The 13,771-nt window shown below is 42.9% G+C and overlaps 1 protein-coding gene across 1 annotated transcript in view; it reads right to left on the reverse strand.

Moving 5' to 3' along the window:
• The window catches only part of LOC128491341 (sodium-coupled monocarboxylate transporter 1-like), a 56,527-nt gene extending 43,520 nt beyond the window's left edge, over positions 1-13,007 (reverse strand). Inside the window, exons 1-6 of the mRNA XM_053463658.1 lie at positions 12,663-13,007; positions 12,307-12,372; positions 7,586-7,637; positions 5,711-5,778; positions 3,743-3,897; positions 3,140-3,280 (exon numbers count right to left, since the gene is read on the reverse strand). Coding sequence (XP_053319633.1) covers positions 3,140-3,280; positions 3,743-3,897; positions 5,711-5,778; positions 7,586-7,637; positions 12,307-12,372; positions 12,663-13,004 — 824 coding nt within the window. The 5' untranslated portion in view covers positions 13,005-13,007. The remainder of the gene's footprint in view (positions 1-3,139; positions 3,281-3,742; positions 3,898-5,710; positions 5,779-7,585; positions 7,638-12,306; positions 12,373-12,662) is intronic.
• Positions 13,008-13,771: the final 764 nt, after the last annotated feature.

Genomic DNA, 13,771 nt, shown 5'->3' on the forward strand with positions numbered 1-13,771 from the left:
TCCCCAACCCCCAACTGAAGCGCCGCTGGCCTCTGCCCCGCACCTGCAACGGCTACTGGGATCCAGGGAGATGCGGCAGCCGGCCCATCTCCCCAGCAGCAGCCGGAGCACCAGGGAGGGGTTGCAGGTGTCATCACTCCCCAGCAGCTGAAAGAGTGCCCGGGTGATGGTACAGCCGGCCAGTCTCCCCGGCAGCAGCTCACAAGTCCGGGAGCAGAGGAACCTGTCCTCCCTCCCCAGCGGCAGATCCCAATTCAGGGTGCTGAGAATATTGTCCTCCCTCCCCAGCGGCTGACAGAGGGCCCACAAGATGGCACAGCTGGCCCATCTCCCCAGCAACAGTGGGAGCACCAGGGAGGGGATGCAGGCGGCATCATTCCCCAGCAGCTGAGTGGGTACCCGCGAGAAGGCTTAGCCGGCCCATCTCCCCACTGGCAGCAGGAGCACCAGTTTTGGGAGGGCATTGATAAGCCAAATCAACTGACTGACTACGAAGTCAACAAGTTTGGGGTCTCCTCCTGGGTCAGTCCCATTCGGAAGGGGGAGAAACGTGACTGAACCCTCCATCACTATGGCCACTGGAGAGGCCTGAGAACCATCCTCTCTATTGACTATGGGCCCTGGCTTTGTGAAGACTTCTGTGTCTGCCCCCAGAGGTATATAATCTCATCACTTGCTGAGAGGATTATCTCTGACAGACAGCCAGGATATGCAACCAGGGAGTGACCGCCATTGTTTCAGTTTAATGTCAGACTCCCCCTCATGGTGCACTAATATGTTGTATACCTTATTTTTCTGTGTCAGTCTGGTTCCTGGTTGCTAACAAATGGTTAACCAGAAGCCCCTTTTTTGCTGTATGTAACCTTTTGCCCTCTAGCCCTGGTTGGTTCTTTGGCAGTGTGCATTTGTTAATACCTGATAGATTTATTGGACTTGTGTTTTACACGTCTACCCACTTTGAACCTTGACCACATTTTCTGAGAATGCTTGTCAGGAACCACTTTTTTGCTGCCTGAACCATGGCTTTTTCATACCTGTGGTATGTAAATCTGCTACCACTAGTGGCCACCCTCGGCCCTCTGGAGCACTCAGAACTCGATTACTAGGATGAGGTGTGCCTTGTTACCTGGGTTGAGCCCTAGTCAATACATCCAGCTGGGCCTTGTTACCTGGAATACCCTGCCTTTATGAACCTGCCCTGCCCTTCAGTCAGGGCCTTTGTATTGAAGTCTGTGGACCTTTCTGCTGTGGCTCTGCACCTGTACCGTTCCTGGTTACCTGCTTTGTGCTCTGATCAAGTGGATTCCCTGCTTTGTGTCCTGATCAAGTGGATTCCCTGCTTTGTGTCCTGTCCAAGTGGGCTGTGTGCCTTTCGTGCCCTTCCAAGTGGGCTGTGTGCCTTTCGTGCCTTTCCAAGTGGGCTGTGTGCCTTTCGTGCCCTTTCAAGTGGGCTCCCTGCCAAAAGACTTATTACCGGTATTTATTGATTCTTCCATACGTTCGGTTTCTTGCTTTCAGACTGCATTACCTAGATTTCTGCTTGTGGTGTCTTTGTTTGTATAATCATGCACCGTGGGTTACAGACCGAACCCCAACTATCCCCTGCACATGGGCTCCTACCCGACCTGATCACCCGAGTCCTGACAATGCTACCAAAATACTGCCTCACCCCAGAAAGAGTAACATCTTGTAATTACTGTAAACCTTTTCAGACTGGAGACATGATCAGGGAAGCAGTCAGCACAAAGATGGCACAGTTAAGCTGTTTGAGGACAAAGGTGGCACTGTTAAGCTGTTTGGGCACAAACATTGCACTGTATGTATGGAGCAAATGGTGTGTAAATGAACAGTAACAGAGGAAGCAGTTACACACATTTTACTCACATCATTGACAGACCACATGCTAATTCAGCCAATTTGAGCATCTGTGATCCTTCTAGTTTGACATAGTTGACATGGATGACTGATCTTGGTGAAAATGGTAACATTTACACTTTTCATTATTTTGAATAAAAATGATTATATTTTAAAATAATAGATAAAAGATTTGAAATGGTGCACAGAATAACTAAATATACAAGTAGGTACTCATATCGATGCTTAATATACATAGAGGAAGAGATGGCGCTCCAAGAGAAAAAGATGGAGCCTAAAGATGAGTGGTGGGGGCAAAGGAGGAAGGGGTGTAGGAGGTAAACAGGAAAAGGTGCTGTCTGGGTAGGAAATGGTGGGGGCAAATTAAGATTAGGGGCTATTTATATCACTTTTTTATCTTTATTTCTCCCTTTTGTCCCCATCTCTTCTCCATCTATACTACTGTCTCTTCCCATTCTCCATATCTTTTAGCTTTTTGAAGTCCTGTGGTTGGAGCACAAGGTCTGTTCATACAGACCTTGTGCTCCATTGCGGTGCACATGGCTTCAGTATCTCACCACTCAATATCCACATCACAAAGAAGCAGTGAAACAGAGGTCTGTATGAACCTCCCGCTCCCTTTATTTTGGGCTGGTTAGAAAGAGAGCAACAACGCCATTTTAGAAGAGAGAAGGGAAGGGAGAAGAAAAAGATGCGGAAGTGGTCTGCACAAGAGGAAGTGGTCGGCAGAAGTGGAAGTGGTCAGCAGAGAAGATAGAGAAACATTTAGAGAGCATAAGAGAGATAGTGAATGTGAATGAGAGTGTTAGGGAGTGAGAATGTGGACAAGTGAGTGAATGTGGGCACAGGCAACTAATTTCTTTCCTGACTCAAAAACGCTCCTGAATTTGTGGGCAGAATTAAATGCGCAGGGAAAGAAATATGTTGCCCGAAAACGAATGGGCCAAAAACAATTTGCTTAAATCGCTTCTAGACCATTTGCACATGTCTACTGCTTAGTAGAGATATCAGTCTGTTCAAGCAACCGTGTCATATCACAACATAACCCCTCAACTAACTAGTTATTCCTATTACAACTATACTAAACTGAGTCAAATTTTGCTTTGCAAACCATTCAATTAACCAAGATAACTTAGAGCAAAGAAATAATTACACAGAAACAAAAAACAAATATTAATCAAAGTAATGTTTTTTTTAAAAAAAAACTAAGAAACTAGGAGATTGCTTACTTGCACTTATAGTTCATTTAATAAACATTACTTACAGTTTGGCTTGCAATTTGGTTTTACAGGCTATGTAGCGTTGCACTTGAGACTGGTTCACACCATAAATTCCGGTCCACAAGAAAGTTCCCCCAATCACAATAGTCCAAAATGTGTGTCTTCTCAAAGGATGAGGGTCAAAACTAGGCACAATAATAAAATATGCTATGATGTTAACCTTGCTTTAGAAGAGGCCCTTGGCTTATGTATGCAACATGTAGGAACATGGAGCGTATACCCAATGACCTTGCCGACAAGTTGAAGAAGTAGTGAAACAGGAATAATTGTGAAAGAGAAAATAATCAGAAATTATGTGAGAGTCAGTGAGAAGTAAAAGGACGCACATTGGACAAAATGAAACATGGGGCAGAATTAGTTAAAGTAGAGCAATGGATGGAAATAGGTAGAATTAAAAAAAGCCTATTCTAGGTTTTACTCACACCCATGGGAAAAATTCTGCACATTCAGTATCAGCAATAGATACACAGTAGCCTAGGCTAGTTTAATCCACTTGCCAGTTGCACAACTATGTTTTATCTGTTTAAATTAAATGAGACAAACACATTTAAAGCATTGTTTAAAGATATCCTGCTTCAAATACTTACTCCCAGAAGTTCAGTCTTCCACCATAATAGGAATCGTTTATGATTGTCTGAATTCCTCCTTGAACGACTATGCCCCTTACAATGACAGCTATGAAACCTCCCAACATAATTACAATCTGAAATGCATCTGTCCAGATCACAGCTTTTAGTCCACCCTAGATAGGAAAGTAGAATATGGTCAACAAACCTTTTTAACTTATAACTTAAGTACTTGTGTACATGTATGTTTTAATGCTTATTGATAACAAGTACAACTCAGCACATCCTAATGAATTGCAAATATTAATTTTGCAAAAACAATCCTTTAAATACCCATGTAAAAAACAATATTTCAAGTTATGTAATGTGAGATTTTCAGCAATGTGCACAGGAAAAAATTGGCATCAAACATCTTTTTTTGTACACCCTGATGAAGACCTCTCATTACTAGGCTGCTTATGCTTGATTTCTCTAAGGTTTTGATGCTAAATTACCCAAGCTTATGTTCTGCTCTTTCATTATATTATCATTTTGGCACCATCTCATGTTATTAATTATAGTTTAAGCAAGTAAAAACTGATTTCCTACACTGTAATAACACCCCATTGCGCTTTGTACTAACTCCCTGTGTTATTGAAATCTATTGCAAAATGAAGTGTATAAAGCAAAGTATATGGAATTTCACAAATGTTTAAATAAGTGGCTCAATGGCTTGAACTTAATACATGTAGTGTAATTAAACATAATTTTTATTAGGTCCTGCGTCCGTCCGTCCGGCTCCCGGCTCGCCGCTACACTTACCTCGTGGCGAGGTCAGGAGGAAGCGTCGGGCGGGTGCTCGGCATTGCGGTCGTGCTCCCCCTGCTGGATACGCGCGTAACTGCAGCTAGGTTTAGCCGCAGCTGCCGCGTTTTGGCAGGTAGGGGGCGCGTGTGACGTCAGCGTTGGGGGCGTGGTGGCTACCGGCGCCAAATTTAAAAATCCGGAAGCCCTGTTACCGGTACCCTGGTATGGTCTTTTGCTGGTTACCGTTCTTGTGCGTTCTATGAGTTATCTGACCCTTTGGCTTGTCCTGACTACCCTCTGCTCTACGATTTGGCTGTGTTTGTTCCTCTACGTGTATGACCTGGATCGTCTGACTACCCGCTTTGGATCTGACCCACCTTCTGGCTGACTACCCGTCCTGTGTATGACCTGGATCGTCTGACTACCCGCTTTGGATCTGACTCACCTTCTGGCTGACTACCCGTCCCGTGTATGACCTGGATCGTCTGACTACCCGCTTTGGATCTGACCCACCTTCTGGCTGACTATCCGTCCTGTGTATGACCTGGATCGTCTGACTACCCGCTTTGGATCTGACTCACCTTCTGGCTGAGTACCCGTCCCGTGTATGACCCCTGGCTCGTCTGACTCTGCGTTTGTTTTGCTCTCCTCCTACACTATTTTGGTGGAGATCTCTCCAGCTGTACCCAGAGACTATCTACCTCTCCATATCTACCTACTCCGGGCCTCCTCACTGTTGGGATCATCGAATACCTGGGGGTTGCGTCTCTGCGCACTCCTCCAGGAGAAGAACTTCCGCGGTGAGTGCTCTGGCTTGTGGTAGACGTGACAGCGTGTATATATATTTGAAAGCCTAACAAAATCTAAGAACAAGTCACAAAGTAAACAAAGTTCATTTGTAGGAAGAGCTTTCTGTACTCTTACTGCTGGTCAAGAACCTCTTAAAAATGTAATTGAGGTACATAGTTCTAAATATTGAACAATCCAACATAAAACATCCCGATGAAGTCCATTGAAATGTGCTCCAGTTGTACAGTAACGTTTCTGGAACTTTTCTGGACTCTAATTGCTTTTAGAACAGTGCTTTGTTCTTCATTGTAATAAATAAACATAGTGAGCTTCATAAAGTTCAGTGGGCTATATCATACAATGCATAATCTCTAGAGGTAAATGTAGAATTATTTATAATACAGTGCAACATACCAAAGTGCAGTAGAAAATACAGACTAATCCAGTTGCCACCATTGCACCCCAAAGATTAAATCCTGAGACTAAAAGAAAAAAAATAATTAGTCCTTACAATTTTATACAATATGTGACTGACGAAAAACCCAGTATAACAGCATAAAATACATTGTAGCACTAAAACTTTCCTCAAGTATGTAAAATAATCAGTAGATCCAGGCTTGAAGCAGCCACTTCACCAACAAAGGAAAAAAATCTGAGAAGTTAAAAGTTATCTACTTACCAAGTCTAAGGATACCAGAAGGTTGTTTATGATTCCCCTCGTTGTCAAAAAATTACTATGGAATAAAGCTTATTTACAGCTGAACAAACAGTCTTATGGTACCCTTAGATTAGGTATGTGGAATGCTTTGGTCTTCTCTGAATTTTTTCTACTACCATGATTCATTATTACCGTATTTGCTCGATTATAAGACGAGGTTTTTTCCAGAGCAAATTCTCTGAAAAATACCCCTCGTCTTATAATCGAGGTTGTCTTCTAATCAGACCTCATTCTGCTTCGGCTGTGCTGCTTACCGGGCTTCGCGAGCGGCATCTCTGCTATTAGCAGCAGGAAACAGGAAGCTAGCACAGTCCTCACATAACTCAACATCCCCCCTCCTTCCTCTGGGGGCGGGGCCAGAGAAGTTGCTCGCACAGCCGGGCCCCTGCAGAAGTCTGCGAGTGGGAGATCTGCAGTTCAGGTAAGGGGGTGGGGGGTTTGAGCGTGTGTGATTAATGGAATGAATGAGTATTTAAATGTTTGTGAATGAGTGTGTGTGTGATAGCATGGATGTGTAAGGGGGGTGGGGGTGGTAGCATGGCATAGGGAGGCTGTAATCACACTTCTAACATCCCCAGGTTCCAGCATGTACTGGCTGCCTTGGCTTGATAGGAGTGTGATTGCTGTTAGCAGTATATATATATATAGCTCTCCAGAAATGCCTTTTAACCCCTATATGCCACTCAGCCCCATGATATGCCTTTTAACCCCCTATTTGCCAGAGTGGCATATAGGGGTATAAGGCATATCATGGGGCAGAGGGGCATATAGGGGGTTAAAAGGCATATCATGGGGCACAGTGGCATAAAGGAGGGTATAAGACATTTCTGATATGCCTTTTAACCCCCTATATGCCCCTCTGCCCCATGATATGCCTTTTAACCCCCTATATGCCAGAGTGGCATATAGAGGTATAAGACATTTCTGGAGGCAGAGTGGCATATAGAGGGTTAAAAGGCACATCATGGGGCAGAGTGGCAAATAGGAGGTATAAGGCATTTCTGGGGGCAGAGTGGCAAGCCTGGGGGCAGATGTGCATAACTGGGGGGGGGCAAGGTTGGCAAGTAAAAGGAAATAAAAAATATATTTTTCTCAATCATAGCTTTTATTAAATATGAAATTAATATTTACTGGTAAAACTTTTTTCCTATAGGGTAGTCTTATATTCAGGCTTTTTGTTTTTTTCCTAAATCAATATTTTGATTTTGGGGGGTCGTCTTATAATCAGGGTCGTCTTATAATCGAGCAAATACGGTATTTTTTACAATAAGTGTGTACTTTCAGTGTATAGGTGTATACCTTATGACAGAGGCATCCAACCTGCGGCCCTTCAGCTGCTGCAGGACTACATCTCCCATAATGCTCTTTCAGCTAAGGGGCTGGCTGGGGAGGATGGGAGATGTAGACCTGCAGCAGCTGGAGGGCCGCAGGTTGGACACCCCTGCCTTATATGAGATAGTGTTACATGTAAAACAATAATACATAATTAGAATTACAGTATGTGTTGACTATAATTACAGAATTTCAAGAGAAAAAAAAAATAAATATTAACCTTTTGCTGTTATACTAACCTTGATTTAATGCAAGTGCTGGGGCATATATTACAATACCCGTATACAAAATCTGGAAAGATATACAGGTTTGAAAGGTTATAAGTATGTAAAAATAACATTTAGTATGAATGTATTTAGTTTTTTGTGGGTAGAAACCTTACAAATGTGACGACTAGCCTTGTTTCAGGAAATCAGAGAAATCACTCTCTCTCACATTGTAACTCGCTCTTACTCATTCTCTCTCAAACTCTCTCATTCATTCTCTTACACTCTCTCACTCTTTCTCTCACACTTTCACAATGTCTCAATACCTTCTCTGCCAAGTACTTCTGTGTCCTTGTTTTCTTTTCCACAGTGCACATTGTCTTGCCTCTTTTTGTTCTTCTGTCTTCTTGTGCACAGCCCACACTTTTGAATAACCTCTCCAGGAGGCCTGATCAACAGAGCTTAAACCCGGGGAGCACCGGACGAATAAAGAAGACAGAACAAAAAGAGGCAAGAAAAGAAGTAGAGCTCTAGAAAAGAAAATGGGGACACTGAAGCAGTTGACAGAAGTGGTAGGGAGATATTGAGAGAGAGTGTGCATCAAGGATATTTTTGTATCCATCAGAAAGGCTTAGGAAACAACTGCATTTTTGTAGACTATATGATACCTGCCCAAGACATCTATGTTATTATATACAGTGGTGACTCTAGAAACAATATAAAGGGGGGGCACATAAGAAACCACAGTCAAAACTGGGGGATCATTAAACATTTCCACCATTAATTCATACCACTGAAAAACACACACACACACATATATATACACACTATACAGCCAAAAGTAATGTGTTCATGGAATTATACTTTTGTTACTGGACTAACATGGACTGGACGAACATAATACTTGATCATTCAACATGGGAAGCCTGAAGCCACAATTAAGTGTGACTAATCCTTGAAACAAATATTATACAGTAAATAACGCAATACATTTACTTCTCCACTCAATTATTTCAGGGCCTTGAAAGTTTTGTCCCCTGAAGTCACTACAAATACAGTGGGGTGTTTTATCTCTGGATAAGTAAAAATAGAATAGTTCCTACTGTAAGTTAAGTGCCAGGAAACAGAGCACCAAACACACACACCAGGACAGGCTATGCCACACCGACACCCATACACACACAAAAGGACAGGCTCTGCCACACCGACACCCAAACACACACACACCAGGACAGTCTCTGCCACACCAACACCCAAACACACACCAGGAAAGGCTCTGCCACACCAATACCAAAACACACACACACACCATGACAGGCTCTGCCACACCGACACCCAAACACACACACTAGGACAGGCTCTGCCACACCGGCACCCAGACACACACAAAAGGACAGTCTCTGCCACACTGACACCCAAACACACACCAGGACAGGCTCTGCCACACTGACATCCAAACACACAAAGGACAGGCTCTGACACCCAAACACACACTAGGAAAGGCTATGCCACACAGACACCCAGACACACACACCAAGACAGGCTCTGTCTCACTAATACCCAAACACACACACACCAGGACAGGCTCTGCCACACCGACACCCAGACACACACAAAAGGACAGGCTCTGCCACACCGACACCCAAACACACACACACACAAGGACAGTCTCTGCCACACCAACACCCAAACACACACCTGGAAAGGCTCTGCCACACCGACACCGAAACACAGACACAAGGACAGGCTCTGACACCCAAACACACACAGGACACGCTCTGCCACACTGAAACCCAAACACACACAGGACAGTCTCTGCAACACCGACACCCAAACACACACTAGGACAGGATATGCCACACTGGCACCCAGACACACACCAGGACATGCTCTCTCACACCGACACCCAAATACACACACCAGGACAAGCTCTGCCACACCGACACCCAAACACACACACATCAGGTCAGGCTCTGCCACACCGACACCCAAACACACATTCTAGGACAGACTCTGGCACACTGAGACCCAAACACACACAGGACAGGCTCTGCCACACCGATACCCAAACATACACAGGACAGGCTCTGCCACACTGACACCCAGACACACACACCAGGACAGGCTCTGCCACACCGACACCCAGACACACACACACACACACCAGGACAGGCTCTGCCACACCGACACCTAGACACACACACACACACACACACACACCAGGACAGGCTCTGCCACACTGACACCCAAACACACACCAGGGCAAACACACAAAGAGCAGGACACTATCTAAGACACAGACATCTAAATCCAGATGGATTTTCCACACTGCAATGTCGTTTATACCCCCCTTAGTGTTTTTGCCTCTTGTGTATTGACGCCTCAGCCAGCACCCTTTTAGTATTGATTAATGTGGTACCTCCACACCCTTGTATGATTGCCTCCAGCCACCACTATATGTATTAATGGCCCAAGCAAGCCCCTTTATTATTAATTTATGGGATGGCCCCATCACATATACGCGTTAGACATGCATTATTAACTACATAATAAGTACTTCTCTTTGAAGTAAAGACTATGATTGAAATATGATTTGAAAATAACAGCTGAACTGGCAGTTTCTTTAATATTAGATCCTGCTGTCGATATATATTAATATTAGACCCTGCTGCCGATAGCAGGTATAGATCAATACATTAACACACAAACCCAGATTGGGTAGAATTAATGTGTGGATGCATTGTGTGGATGAGTGAGAGTACAAATTAATATGTGGATGAATTGTCTGAATGAGGGATGAATTGTGTATTGAGTATGAATTAATGTGTGGATGAATTGTCTGAATGAAAGTGTGAATTAGTGACTGACTGTAAAAGTGTTTGTGTGTATCAGGTGTATAATTGTGGAAAGACAAAAATGGCAGAAGCAGGGTGTTTGAGCTTTTGTGACCAAGATGGCACAGGCAGGGTGTTTATGGGACAAAGATGGCACAGGCCGGGCTGTTTGGGGACAAATCGGCAGCAGGGGCTAATATTAATATACATGGGCAGCAGTGTCTAATATTTATATATATATATATATATATATATATATATATATATATATATATATATATATAATACTTCTACTACCCCTTAAATTTAAGTGGAAGGGTTTCTATCACCTTTACCCACCATAACTTATGTAATGGTATTTCTTGGCTACTCCAAGCCTCAACTATTAAGCCAGTATCGCAACTTCATGCTGACGAGTCCCATTAAGGACAAAACAGCTGTCAATGAGTGGTGATATGGCTATTGCACCTCTTATAGGGTTTAATATTAAAGAAACTGCCAGTTCAGCTGTTATTTTGAAATCATATCTCAATTTCAAGAGATAAATACTTATTTTGTAGTTAAAAATGTATGTATAATGTATATATGTGATGGGGCCATCAATAATAATAAATCAATAATAAAGGGAGGGGCTTGCTGGGGGCCTTAATACAAGCAGTGCTGGCTGGAGGCGATCATACAAGGGTCTGGGGGCACCACATTAATCTATACTAAAAAGGTGCTGGCTGAGGCATCAATACGCAAGGGGCAAAAACACTAAGGGGGTATCAACTACAATGCGGTGTGGAAAATCCATCCTGGTGTAGATGTCTGTGTCGTAGATTGTGTCCTGCTGTTTGTGTGTTTTTGGTTATCAGTATAGCAGAGCCTGTCCTGGTGTGTGTGTGTGTCAGTGTAGCAGAGTCTGTCCTGGTGTGTGTGTGTGTGTATGGGTGTTGGTGTGACAGAGCCTGTCCTGGTGTGTGTGTTTGGGTGTCAATGTGACAGAGCATGTCCTGGTGTGTGTCTGTATTGGTGTGACAGAGCCTGTCCTGGCGTGTGTGTTTGGGTGTCGGTGTGGCAGAGCCTGTCCTGGTGTGTATGTCTGGGTATCAGTGTGGCAGAACATGTCCTGGTGTGTGTGTCTGGGTGTCAGTGTGACACAGCCTGTCCTGGTGTGTGTGTGTGTCTGGGTGTCAGTGTGGCAGAGCCTGTCCTGGTGTGTGTGTTTGGATGTCAGTGTTGCAGAGCCTGTCCTAGTGTGTGTGTTCGGGTGTCAGTGTGGCAGAGCCTGTCCTGTGTGTGTCTTGGTGTTGGTGTGGCAGGGCCTGTCCTGGTGTGTGTGTGTTTGGGTGTCGGTGTGGCAGGGCCTGTTCTGGTGTGTGTGTTTGGATGTCGGTGTGGCAGAACCTGTCCTGGTGCGTGTGTTTGGGTGTCGGTGTGGCACATAGCAGGGTTCCAAGGTGCGCATGCTGGCTGGTGCTGGAAGTGATTCCGGGGACAAGAGGAGGATACATGTTGGTGATCTCTGGGAGTTACTACAGCTCTCTTGGTGAACCCATTACAGTTAAAAACATTGGTTTCTTTGACACAAAATAGTGTTGTACTTTATATATATATTTACTTTATAGGTGACATATCTCATAACAACTACATGCAGCCCTTTGCCTAAAAAAGTTGCTGACCTGAAAACAGCAGAATTTCTAACAAAGGAAATACTGCAGTATCAGTTCTTGGTTCGTTTAAAGGTCATATTTTTGCATATAAAAATAATAAATAAAAAAATGTAAATGCTACATTTCAGCATCCTATGGACAAAATGGATTGCCTCTGAAATAAAATTTGTTAAAAACCTGACATAGCTTTGTTTTCAGGTTTTTTGCTCATTTAAAAAAATTAAAATGTATGCAACTTTTGTTCCATGTTTTAGTTGTTGCTTACCATTTCTATAATAAAAATGATTGTTCCAAGAATGCGCACAGACCTGTTAAAACGAAGTTCTAAATACTGCAAAACATAAGAGAAAAATATTGCACACAATCTATTTGACTATTATTATTAATACAAATATTAAGTCACAGCATATTTTCATAGCAATATTACTCACTTTTCCAACTATAGAATGTATATCAAATATAAATCACAGAATATGGTCTAATATGCAATAACTCTTATAATATCTCTGTAAAATTATAAAGACTAAGATCTGTTCACTTACAAAATTATTACTTAGTCTCAAACAATTTACATATCACACAAATCAGTTTTTTTTAACAGACATAATTTTTCAACCCTACCTCATATGTACTTGTTATTTCAAGTCTGTAGAAAACAGGAAGAAATATTTCTGCACTAATAATAACAACCAAAGCATATGATATGGCAAATATGAGGTACATTGCTCCGTATCGATAGACATCTGCTGGTGTACCCAGAATGGTAACTGCAGACATAAAGCTTGCAGTGAGGGAAAGAGCTACAGGAACAGCGGTCATGCTTCTTCCTCCTGCAAGGAATTCCTGGGATGTTTCCTTTCCAATTCCAACATAGGCAAAATACACTCCAATAGCTGCAGAAATGAATAAAACCACTGCAAACACCACATAATCCCAGGCAGTGAAGTAACCGATGTTGCTCATAGTGTCTACAAGTGAATGTTTAGTGTCTGAGAAAATGAAAGACTGATTTATCTACATTGCAGAACAGGTTTATATTTCACACTTATTGTTTGCATTACCAGCGAAAAAATTATAATAGCTGTACACTTGCCAACTTTCGGGAATGAATGTTAAGGTTTATGTAACAGGTTTTAAGGGATGGGCATTTAATTGACTGGGTCGTAGTACACCCTAAAATAAATAATAATAATAAAATAAAACCTTTTGTGTTTATACAAAATCAATACATAACTTTTGCATTTCAAAACTCATTCATGTATTAATATTTAATGCAGAAATAAAATAAAACTACACTTTATGGACAAAAGTATTGTGAAACCTGACCATTACACTAGCAGTCACTTTTATGACATTGCATTCTAAATACATAGACATTATTATATACTTGGTCCCCCGTTGCAGCTATAACAGCTTCCACTCTTCTGGGAAGGCATTCCACAAGATTTTGGAGTGTTTCTGTGGGAATGTCCCCTTCAGCATACAAAGGCATATTGGTCAATGCTATGCTTCCGACTATGAGAACAGTTTGGGGAAGGCCCTTTTCTATTCCAGCATGACTGTGCCTTAGTGCCCAAAGTAAGGTCCATAGAGACATGGTGTCACATATAGTTGGATGAATTTGATGTGGAGGAACTTGACCGGCCTGCACAGAGCGCTGACCTCAACCCCATCGAACACCTTTGATCTGAACTGGAACGGAGATTGCGAGGCAGGACTTCTCTTCCAAC

This window comes from Spea bombifrons, chromosome 4 (assembly GCF_027358695.1).
Source record: "Spea bombifrons isolate aSpeBom1 chromosome 4, aSpeBom1.2.pri, whole genome shotgun sequence".
NCBI lineage: Eukaryota > Metazoa > Chordata > Amphibia > Anura > Pelobatidae > Spea > Spea bombifrons.